Source organism: Silurus meridionalis, chromosome 29 (assembly GCF_014805685.1).
Source record: "Silurus meridionalis isolate SWU-2019-XX chromosome 29, ASM1480568v1, whole genome shotgun sequence".
NCBI lineage: Eukaryota > Metazoa > Chordata > Actinopteri > Siluriformes > Siluridae > Silurus > Silurus meridionalis.
Window position 1 is genome coordinate 11217474 of NC_060912.1, and position 12455 is coordinate 11229928.

The 12455-nt window shown below is 42.3% G+C and overlaps 1 protein-coding gene across 3 annotated transcripts in view; it reads left to right on the top strand.

Moving 5' to 3' along the window:
- The first annotated feature begins 884 nt into the window (after positions 1-884).
- The window catches only part of LOC124381893 (septin-7), a 29888-nt gene continuing 18317 nt past the window's right edge, over positions 885-12455 (top strand). The window contains exons 1-3 of one of the 3 annotated variants that reach the window (XM_046843794.1): positions 885-1051; positions 7565-7569; positions 8380-8482. In XM_046843794.1, the coding sequence (XP_046699750.1) occupies positions 1048-1051; positions 7565-7569; positions 8380-8482 (112 nt within the window). In that variant the 5' untranslated portion in view covers positions 885-1047. The remainder of the gene's footprint in view (positions 1052-7564; positions 7570-8379; positions 8483-12455) is intronic. The other 2 variants (XM_046843792.1, XM_046843793.1) reach the window with 2 other exon arrangements.

Here is a 12455-nt window from a genome sequence, read left to right on the forward strand (position 1 = left end):
TTTAAATCTGAGACTAAAATTTACACAAATCGCATTAAATTTTGTCCCAATTTCTAAAAAGTGAATAAAAACAATGTAAAAATTAAAAACTATTTTTTTTTTTACATTTTATTTTATGAGATTTTATGAATTATTAATCAGTGAATAAATTTAATCAATTATTGCTGATCATTTTTTAATGATTGTGAACAATGATTGGATTTAACAAAACTGTGGGGATCAGTGATTGAATCTGATGAATTATTGGTGATTGGTGTTTGGATTTTATGAAAGATTGGTAATCAGTTATTTATTAGTGGTCAATATTAGATTTGATTATTTATTAGTGATCAGTGATTGGATTTATTTTTTTTAATGCTTGGGGATCAATGATAGAATTTTATGAATAATGTTTGTTTTGTGATTCGTTTTTGGATTTTATGAATAATTGGTGGGTGATCAGGTATTTTTTTTTTTTGTAATGAATTATTAATGATTTTTTTTAGTTAATTGGACAATAGTGATCAGTGACTGGGTTTTGCATCCAGTGATTAGTTGTTAGTCTTCTCTTCTATCTTCTCCTTATTCTGCTTTACACGGGGTTATTAAACGTTTCTGAGACGCGTCATGATTGTAGAAAAGATCTTTATTGCAGTACTGTAGTTTGACCAACAGGTGGCGGAATTGTAACGTGTGAGCGCATGCATTTCACGGCGAAATGATTGTTCCCGCGCGTGTCCCAGTACTTTTGACCTCAGATAAACGAGGGGGTGTCCGAATACTTTTGACCTTAGCTGTACGTGTGTGTGGGTTTGTATGTTTATTAGGCGTGACTTGATGAACTCTCGCGAGAACTCGAGAGGGTCGGGTTGCGCAGCGCAGGGCCTCCGGTACGCAGCGCTGTTTGCGTACAAAAAAAAAAAAACCAGCCAGAAGGCGACGGAGTGAGGAGGTGCCGTGAGTTGGAATGTCGGCGTGAAGAGACTCGGATTATACCGCGGCGGATTTCAGGAACACGTCTGGAAATAAGACTTAATTCTAATAATCATCCGAATAATAATAATAATAATGGGTGAGTCGGAGCTCGAGTTCACACTCAAACCAGCGCGTTTGAGGGAAAGCGGATGTTTTTGTTAGTGTTATTATTATTTATATAATAATTATAATAAATAAGAATCCAGCTGTTTGCAGTTTGCGGGTTTCCAATGCGGCCGCTTTTCCGCTTTATTCGCTTTATTGTGTTTCTGTTCACACCTGCAACATTGTATAAGTTTGTATCTTTTCTAAAAGGTTTGAACTGCACCGGTTGGAGTCGCTCAGGAAGTCACATATACTCCTTCAACCAAGCCTCCATTTATTTGCATGTTTTTTGTTTGCATTCACACCAATTCGGTGTAAAATTCTTTTTGTTTTTTAATTCGGATCTTTTTTTTTCTCTCTCATTTGCATGCTATTTCAGGTTTACGACACTTCCTAACCCCGGGGATGGCATGTGTCCTAACCTGTTAACCCAGATTGACAATCACACGCGCTCCCTCACACACGATTCAGAGGCGTGTTAAAGCTTCAATACGCAACATTTTTTATTACGTGTTAATACAAATAACCCGGAAAAACTGTTGTGTAATGATCCGGTATGCTGTTCTTATAGAAACAAGGGCGAACAGAAGTTAGGGAACGTGCTCTCAGGCCCGGATGTTTGTTTGCATTCGAATTCGAGTCTTATCGATCATGGTGTAGCCACGCCCCCCTCAGAATGGACCGTTTTATCTTTACGTTCAAAGGAGAATTTCTCATCGTTGTATCATTTACGTTATATTTATAAAGTTATATTAGAGGTGCAACAAGCAACATTTTTACACATATAATAAAATAAAAAATGATAATGTAATAGAGTACTGAGGGGGCGGAGCTTCACCGACATTCAAATTGTTAGAAATCCAATTTATATTTTATACATCTTTAAATATTGTTTTCTAAATATTGAGTGATGGGAATAATGCCACGTGATTGTGTGTGTGTGTGTGTGTGTGTGTGTGTGTGTGTGTGTGTGTGTGTTTGTGTGTTGGTTTACTAGAGTTGGTTAAAACATCATTATATCGTTTTGTGTGTTTTTTCTTCTCTATAAAGACGCTCCAGGAAGTGCTGATGGTCTCGCACTCGTTCTTTCTGGTTGTGTATGAAACCAAAAAGTGAAACCTGGTAGTGTGTGAAACGCAGAATCTTTAGTCATCTTACAGTGATAACGTGTTCAGTTTTACGCATTTGTGCAGTGTGTATTACAGTTATGTGTGTGTGTGTGTGTGTGTGTGTGTGTGTGTAGTATGTTTAGTATGTGTGGTATTCAGACTGTTTGCTCAGAAGCTTGGAGCCAGTTCTGTCATGACGTGAGAAAGCCAGAGAGATAGAACAATGCTGTGGGTGTGTGTGGTCAGATGAAGATGCAGCTGCAGGCTTGTGATGGTTTACTGACCTCTTGGGGGTTGGGGGGGGTGGGCGGCGGCGGGGAGGGCTGTCTCTGTTTAAACGAGACCTGGACTCTGTAATTGCCACCCCGACTCTGACCTTTCGGCGTGACGAGTTTGGCTCTTCGTGATGGGTTTTATGGTGCAGCCTGAACACGCCTCAGTTCCTGCTCAGTTGTTGATATTAAAGGTAGGCTGAAGGTCTCTCAGGCACTTACCACAGACCACAAACATCTAGTGAGGACAGGGGAAATTTCGACTTTGAGCTTCCAGATTTTTTTTTTGTGACAGTTCAGGAGAACAAAAGGCTGGAGCTTCAAATCATCTAGGTTTGACTCTTTGGTTAGAACATCTGGCTTGGGTTGATTCTATTGAAGGTGAGATGTGATGAAGCTTTGCTGCAGCATGAATCCGAGTTGTCAGAATCAGGAGTTTAGCACCAGGCTAATGTTACCACAAAGCGATAAACTGCCAGCTCGTCTAAACAAGTCCCACATCTGACCTTGAGCCAGATGTTTCTACAGGCATTTGGATGTAATTTGCATCATGATAATGAGAGACTTTTCCTCACAAAGCTTCACGAACATCGGCTTCTCTCAGTAATTCGTCCATCCCGTGTAATCGGATAGTTTTTCCCACAAGCGCTGATTTGATTCTGTATGCAGTTTCAGTGCGTCACGTGACCACAGAGCGAGTTGACTACTTGATTAACTTTGTTGCTACAATGAAATCAGTGTCGGACGGCGTCACGGGGAAATTGTTCCCTCGCTATGAAAGTCCCGTACCCTCGTGTGTACATTCCCTAGATTCTCAAAAGTATTGGGAGACCCAACGTTTTCACCCACATGTTCTTCTTGCTGAAACTGTTGGAGGCCCGCAATTGTGTAGGACGTCTTTGTAGCTTGACATTTTTCCCTCTTGAACTACGGAACCCAAACCTGTTCCAGCATTACAATGCCCCTGAAGCCAACACCATGAAGATCTGCTGAAGACAGCACCTCAGCTGACTGCCTCCTCACATCAGCTACATCTTCTGAATGAGCACAAAGTCTTGTGGAACATCTTCCCAGAAGAGTGGAGGTTATTATAAATGGAATATGGACTAAATGTGGAATGAGATGTTCAGACTTTAGTCTCTATAGTGTATTGTGTATGGTGTGTGTAAGGATCTGAAACCCACACTGTTTCCTCCACACCCTGATAAAATCTGATGCTCCTGAGGAAGTCACAGTGACGTGAGATGGTCCACGTTCCTGCTACACGCCTCTCGGGGCATTCGAGTTGAAACGTGATTTAATATAGCTTGAGTGATGTGAGTGAGTGAAGGGACTGAGGGGCAGGTTGGCCTCCACACCAGTCGGATCAGCGCCAGGCTCTTATCCACTCAGGAACTTAGAGTTTTTATCGACCGGAATTGTTTCCGCCTCGCGATCTAACGAGTCAAACTACTTCCATGGAACAACAGCAGAGTTTATCCATCGCTTCTGCAATCCACGCTTCTGCTTTCTCATCTAATTTAGTGGACCTCGTATGCCTGGACACGGAGACATGAAGACGGTATGTCTAGCGGCGGAAGTGAGGCAGTGCTGTTTACTGCAGTGGTTAAGTTCACGTTATCTTCATGAACTTTGATCGTGAACCTCAGTGTCTGTCAGCTGATGGTGTAGCAGCATGTGCTGTTTGGTTAATAAAGAAATGATCATGTAGGTGTGTTGATTCTGAAGCACCAGAAAATATTTTACAATATCACTGAATCCAACTCTTGATGCGTGTTTGAAGATACCACTGACTCTGATACCATTTTGAATCTTGAGGCAGTGAGTCGGTATTCAACAAGAAAACTCTGATTTGATTCGATTAAATTTCAATTCTTAAGGCAGTGAGTCAGTATTTGATTGTACCACTGACTCTGATGACATTTTGATTCTTGTGGCAGCGATTCAGTATTCAGTTACCGCTGACTCGATTACCATTTTGATTCTTAAGGCAGCGAGTCGGTATTTGGCGATACCACCGACTCCGATACTATTTTGATTTTTGATTCTTTGATTTTTTTAAAACTCTGAAACCATTTTGATTCCTGATTCTTAGATTTTTTTTTTTTTTAGTAATTGATGATTCTTCTGACTCTGATACCATTTTGATTCTTGAGGTAGTGAGTCAGTATTCCACATGACCACTGACTCTATGGTACAATTCAATTCAAGTCCTCCATTTCACACCACCACCAAACCTGATATGCTGTTATTCTTGAGGCATTGAATCAATATTTGACATTAATGACACTGATACCGTTTGATTTGATTCCTGAGGCAGTGAGTCAGTATTTGGTTATATTAACATGATTTGACTCTTCTGTACATGCTGTGACTCGCTGTGTGCTCTGCTGTAAACCAGGAGTTCTGAACCCTCTGTCTTCCTCGAGTAAACGTCATGTCTCTGCTGAAGGGGAAGTGATGAAGAGGAGGAAGAGATGAAGAGAAGGAAGTGCTTTTGTCTCTCAGGACTGTCCTGGATATGTGCTGTCCCAGTGTCTCACTGAAGTGTGTTCTGTGCCAGAGGAGTTTCATAGCAGGATTCCAAGCTGAGGGTCATGGGAAAGGGCTTCGTTTTAAAATATCATCCAGCAGTGTGTCAGAGAGAGAGAGAGAGAGAGAGAGAGAGAGAGAGAGAGAGAACAAGAACGAGAGGGAGAACGAGAACGAGAGGGACAGAATTTGTCCTCAGGAACCTCCTCCTTGTTTAATTCTTCATGTTGTAACGTCTCTTGATGGATTTATTTATTACTCTAACAATGTTGATTCGTTTATTCAGTTTCAGTAACTGTATGAGTCACTTCTGTCCATCAGTCTCTCTCTCCGTCTCTCGTCTTCCCACACTCGTTCACTCCTCACCCCGTTTATCTCCGTCCTTCTTTCTCACACTTTCTATATGCACAAATCGTTTCTCTTCCTGCCTCCATCTCTCTCTCTCTCTCTCTCTCTCTCTCTCTCTCTCTCTCTCTCTCTCTCTCTCTCTCTCCATATTTTTCATGTTTTGTTTACTGTCTCTCAACTTCTTTCTATCTGTATGTCTTCATTCCTTTTGCTCTCTTTTTATCTCTGTTTCCATCTGTGTCTCTCTCTGCTTCTCTTCGTGTCTCTCTTCCTGTCTTTCCACTGTATGTATCGCTCTGTGTTTTTTTTCTGTGTATCTGTCTTTCATTGTGTCTCTCTGTCCCTTTCTGTCTCTTGCTGTGCCTCTCTGTCTTGTGTCTCCCTCTATCTGCCTTTCATTGTGCCTCTGCCTTTCTGTCTCTGTTTCTCATATTTCTCTCTCTCGCTCTCGCGCTCATGTAAATAGTGTGCAATAGTTGTTCAGTCATTGTGTAGTGTATATACACACACACACACACATGCACATACACTCTTCTCATGCTGTCTCACGTTGCCTTTCACTGTTTATTTTCTCTGCCCATGAGGAAAACGTGTGTGTGTGTGTGTGTTTTGAGAAGTGGATTATATTTGTACACACTGATGTTCCCTTTCTACAGAGTGTACTGTGTAGACTGTAGGGGAAACATCAGGTTCACACCTCATTCACATGCAAACACATCACTTCCTGTGTGTGTGTGTGTGTGTGTGTGTGTGTGTGTGTGTGGGACCGAGTTCATATTCTGTTTTACAAACACCTGTCCTACAGAGGAACTGTCAGGCCGATAGCATCGACAGGAAGTGGTGCAGCATCTGCACATTTTTCCCTTCCATGTGCTTCATTAGGGCGTCTCGCTGTTTGTCTCTCTTTCTCTCTCACTGTCTCTTACTGTCTTTTGCTGTCTCATGGTCTCTCGGACTGCATGTGATTCAGCTTCAAAGATGCTGATGTTCTTTCTTTTTTCTCTTTAATTCTGTCCATCTCTGGAAGGGAAAAGGTGTGTAGCTCAAAGAAGGTGATTCTGTTCACCAGAGTCTTAAAGACACGTTCTGTCTGTGTTGAGTGTTAGTGTGTGGTCGAATTCTCAATTCTGATTGGTCAGAAGTGTCTCTCTCTCTCTGTCTGGTTGTATGTGTATCTCTTTTTCCCTGCCTCTTACTTTGTCTGGTTCTATGTGTCTCTCTCTTAGTTTGTCTCTTTCACTCTGCATCTCTTCTTGTTGCTCTGTGCCTTTCCTTTTCACTTTCCTCTCTCTCTCTCTCTCTCTCTCTCTCTCTCTCTCTCTCTCTCTCTCTCTCTCTATCTATAATGTTTCTTTCTCTACATTTCCCTCTATCTCAGTCTCATTGTCTAACTTTTTCTCCGTCCCTTTTCTCGGTTTGTCTCTTTCTCTCTCTGTGTGTCTCTTCGTGTCTTGATCTCTTTGCATTTGTGTCTCTCTCTGTCTGTCGTGCAGCTGAAACTCAATCCACAGGAATTACTACAGTGTGTAACAAGTCTCAGAATCATGAGCTGTATTCTTTATTCTCCAGAGAGAGCGAGAGAGAAAAGTGATGGAGAGGGGGATGAATGTTTTCGCTATAGTGCGTCTCATAGCAAGAAAGTCCCATGTATTCATTTAGATTTATAGCATTTTGGCAGATAACCTGATCCAAAGAAACTTACATTTATCACTTTTATACAAATGAGCAGCGATGGGGTTAGGGGCCTTTTTTAGGGGCCCAGGAAGGGGCGTTTTAGTGTGCCTGGGATTTGAACTAATGACCTTCAAATCCAAAGTCCAATGCTTTAATCACTAAGCTGCCACCTCTCTACAGATCTCCACATTGTGTTTCCTCCAGTCTCACACTTTCCCCTGTATGTTTTATTGTTTGTGTGTTTTTAGACATTAGTCAAATTATTCCTGCTCACTTCTCCATTCGAGCAGATGTGGACGCCGTTTCGGGGGAAATTCCCACTTTATTTAACAGGATGAAGTCAGGAGGTGTCGGCTTTCTCATACACACACCCGCTTCTTTCCTTCTGCAGGAAAACACTATTCTATCGTTTCACTGTGTACACACTGCTGATTCTCAACTCAACCATGACCTGATGTCACTAAATCTCTCTCTCTTTCTCTCTCGTTCTCTCTGCCATTGTTTCCTGCTGGACCCGGAACTTCTTCACCATCATCATGTGGAATAATGGTATCTTCCTGATCTCAAAAGTAGCGGTGAGTACGACGCCGTTATCCGTTCTATCTTCTGTTCTTTTTTTTTTGTTTTGGACGAATGTCTTTTACATGCATGTGTTTTACTTGCTTTATTATCTCAAATTCTCAAATCTGAACACCAAACTGTGTTCTGATACATAGAAATGAATGTTTATCACCACTTTAGTGTAAGTTATCACAGGAAGTAAGTGTGCTTTCACTTTCAAGATGCAATAGTACAATAAACACTGCTTATGTATGTCCAAAGGTCATACTCACTTCCATCAGTACCTGACTTTACTCACAGCCTTGTCCTTAAATTAAACAAATCCCCACAAAATCTTGTGGAACATCTTCCCAGAAGAGTGGAGTGCATTTTCAAAAAGTATGCACCAATATTATGGTCAGGTGTCAACAAACGTTTGGACAAACAGATCGGACATGTAGCTTTAGCTTTGTTCAAGTCTGGGAGAAAACCACATGGAAAACAATTTTTGTTTGCCTTTGATACACTTTTCTTCTAAATGTCGATTATTTCGTGTGCTATCTGTAGCCCACGTTGATCCTCTGGTGGGTGGGTGAAGCCTTGTGAAGATAGTTAGGAATATGGTGGAGTGGGCTCACAGATTTTCTTCTAATCTTACTAAATCTTATTAAAAACACATAATGTAAATCATCATCTTAAAAAATTTAATACCTGCAAATTCTGTGGTAAAAGTGGACTTTTAAACACTTTCCTGTCACTTCTTCTACCTTTGCCCCAATGATCTTCTCTGATTTCTCTCAGAGTGATATTTAAACTGCTACATGTGTTTTGGTTTCGCCCCACAGCAACAGAAGAACCTGGATGGGTACGTGGGCTTTGCAAACCTCCCCAACCAAGTGTACAGAAAGTCGGTGAAGAGAGGCTTCGAGTTCACACTAATGGTCGTGGGTGAGTAGATCTTTCAGCAGGAAAAATGTTTTATGCCCGTTTAGATGCTAAACCGGGCTCATAAATCTCACCAGTGCATGCTGGAGGCTCTGCAGATTCCATTTTCCCACCAACTCTTCTCCAGATCACTCGGTTTTCATGTTATTCATGTTATTCGTGTTGTTCACGCACTGTCAGGTGGGTGGGCCAGGATGAGTCATGTTCAGTCAGGCTCACACACTCTCTCTCACACACATCCGTACTATAGGTCCTGGCTATGGACCAGAACACATCCGTCCCATCAAAGATATTCCTCTACGCTACGCTTCTTTTCCTTCCACACACATTCTCTCGAAACACGTATCCTGCACACTGATTATTTTCACTTCCTTCGCTTGTACTCGCCAGCTGGACCTTTTTCCCGAAGCTGCAGTATAGTCAGGGGAAGAAAAAGAGATTTGTCTGGAATACGTCTAGGAAACAATTCCAGCATCCTGTCCGATTGCTTTAAGTAAGAGTGGTTTGTGAAATCCATTACTTTCAGGAGCGAACGCTCGAAGGGTATGAAATTTAATATCTGTTAGATATGGAGCATTGCTGCCTCACAGCTCCAGGGTCAAAGGTTCAGTCCTGTGGTCAGGTTACTCTGTGTGTTGGTTCTTACTGGGTTCTCAGGTTCTCTTCTAACTCAGAAAAAACGCATACTGGTTGGTGGACTGTCTGTGGTCACTTACCTTCTAGTTTTCAATAAGCGTGTGTGGATGAGCTCTCTGTTATGGACTAGTGTTCCATCTGGGGTGGATTTTCTCCTTATGGACACAATTCCCACCATTTTGTGCCCAGAATTCCCATCTTTAAGGCCCATAGTCATCACCTTTTTGTGCCCAGAATTCCCAAATGCGCTCCCGAATTTTTTTACCTCATGCCCAGAATTTCTCTTGCTGCACAGAATTCCCATCTCTTGCTCAGAATTCCCACCTCATACTTCTTGTTTCTGTGATGGTACCAGATCCATCAAGACCCTGACAGGGATGAAGCCCCTACTGAAGGTGACTGAATGACAGGTAATATGTAAAAAGGCTTTGTTACAGGGACACGTGCCGTCGGCTGCCCTGAGTGTGAGCACGCCAGCAGTGATCCTCACTATCATAATAACGCTGATTCAGTTACGAGCTTCATGCAGTCATGAGGACGATGGGCGCATTTACTTCTGAGCGACTATAAGTGAAGCCCAAGGCTAGCACCAGGACTCTCCATTAGCAAATTAAAGTGAGGCGAACAAGTTGTCCTTCACTGTGCTGATGGACTTGAAAGTGGCGAACCCTGTGTGTGTGTGTGTGTGTGTGTGTGTGTGTGTGTGTGTTTGGGACATGGCTTTGTTTCATACAGGAACCTGATGCTGGAGCGCTCAGCAACTCGCATGAGTGATGGATTTCACAGAGACAGGGGCTCCGAGAATGTGTTCTCAAAACAAATGTGAACCAGACCAACCCCCACCCACCCCTGACTGGAATGTGTGTGTGCGTGTGTGTGTTATAGTGGCTTGTGGGTGGGTAGTTTCCTGTAATTCCTTTTATCCACTCACAGCCAGCAACAGAACAGCACCATCTGAAATCTCGTGCTGAAATCTACAGCTGCACTCCACTTGAGGTCCGCAGCTCTCCTCGTCAACCCATAATGCCCCAGCACTCGTGTAGAGGGTGGTGGGATCGAGAACCATTTGACTTTCAGGAGGTTTATACTTCCAGTGCTGAGAGAGGAGAGGTCATATGTTCTCCCAGAAATTAAAGACTGCAAAGACAAAATCATCATCATCAAGACTGGCAGACATGGAGGCCACACCCCCTTCATCAAGACTGAGGAATACATGAGGGCAAATCATCTTTATCAGTAATGAAAGATACAGAGGCCACCTCCTTAATAAAGACTGACCAATACAGAGGCCACACCTCCTTCAAGACTAACTAATACATAGGCAACAATTCTTTCATGATTGCTAATGGATGCAGAAAACACGACTTCTTCATCAAGACTAACAGATACAGAGGGAACCTTTTGCTGCATCATGGTAGGTACAGATCCCACACTTCCCTAATCAGGATTGACAGTGGCCACGCCTCCTTCATCAAGACTGACAGATAAAAAATTCCACATCTTAATCAGGATTGATGGATAACAAGGCCATGCCCCTTTATCTGAAATGAATAATACAAATTCCACACCTTCCTTAAAACTAGCACATACAGATGCGAAATCATTTTAATCAGGATTGACAGAGGCCACGCCTTGTTCATCAAGACTGGCAGAAGCAGAGGCCACACCTCCACATGAATGTAAAATCTGTGACTGACTCAGATTTGAAGATCAGATCACCCTCAAGCTCTTGCCAAAGCGTCCATGGCTCTGGTCTCACAGCTGTAGTGTTTGTGACGGTGTACGGAGGCCGTGTATCGCACTGTAATGCTTCATCTCACTGTACACAGATATGGAGATCTGACCAGGTAGACTGAGAACCTGACTTGATTATAGAAGCAGATGGTAGAAAGTTGTCAGTGGGTTTCAGTCGGTTGACTGGCAGGTAAAAGGAAGTAGAGACTTTCAGCTGCTGGAGGAAGGAAAGAAGTCAATATTTGCGAATGAGCAGACCTGCCAAAACGTGTGGGAGTCGATCTCGATGTTGTGTTATTGGGTTTTTATGCATTTGGGTTTTGGCACAGCGTGCCACATGAAGGATTAGCCGTCAGCAGCAGCTTTGTTTGTGCTGGCGGTGACACGGCAGAGGACTTTCCCTCTACTGCATAACGATAACCGTTAACGTTTTTGTCACGCTTTATGACGTCCATGACTCAGTGACCGGTATTTTATTGCAGCTTAGTCTAAAATTGCTAGTAAACTGTCATTGTTTTAAATTGGATCTAATCTGGATTCTGATTAGTTAGAAGGTGTTGATTAGTTTTCTGTAAGAGCAGACCTGATGGTGGGTCTGTCATAGGTGCAAGGCAGCAGATTGTACCGCTAGCTAGTTTGGGTCGTACTGCGCCGATAACTGATTAATCAACAGATAGTTCTTATAATGCATACTAGATAAAAAAAAAGCAAACAACACTACAGTAAATGGTACTGAAATTTATTCCAAAAATAAATTAATTACTGAATCATGAAAAAATTAATATATGAATTAAAAATTATATTTATATAAATAATAAATTATAATTAGTAAATATAATTTAGCACTCTCCTTGCAGTTTAGCATGTAAAACCAAATAGTGAAGCCGCTTTTTTAATGACAGCGGAACCCGGAAAAACTATATAAAAAAAATACAGTATGTATTTTTGCCGATATTTCCAGCAATCAACTATCGGCGCTGATTAATCGGCAAAACCAATGTAGTCTAAGGGGTTGTCGTTTCTATAGTAACGGCTTGTTACGCAACGAGTCTCCAGTGCCAGAGGTAAAACTGCAACCACAGTCGGTCTTATAATTAACTCGATGGACAAACTGAGGCTGGTGAGAAGACGAGCGAGACCCGGCGATCGTCATAAAACTCTAAACGGGTAAAATGTGCAGTAACTGTTCTTATGAATGAAAGGACCCTGATTTTTACTGAGGTGTAGGAGGAATAAAGTGCCATTTTCCAGTAAAAGCACAAAATGCGTATTGTCGATTGTCAGGTCATGCAGATTTGCATGCAGGGATTTACAAATTAGCCCTTCCAGTATCTCTCTCTCTCTCTCTCTCTCTCTCTCTCTCTCTCTCCCACTTCCTGCCCCCTCCACCTCTGTCATGCGATGGGGAGTTCCCTCAGCAGCATTTACACAGCTGTGGGATATTTCCTTTAAAGGAAGTGAGTTGGCCGCTCCCGAGCCTCCAGCGCCCTGAATCCTCCCAGCCTTTCTATTTCCACTTCAACCCGTCCACTATCACCATCATCTCACCCCCATCCTTTTACATCCAAAGCCACATCGTTATAACATTGTGTTCCCGCCGGATAAT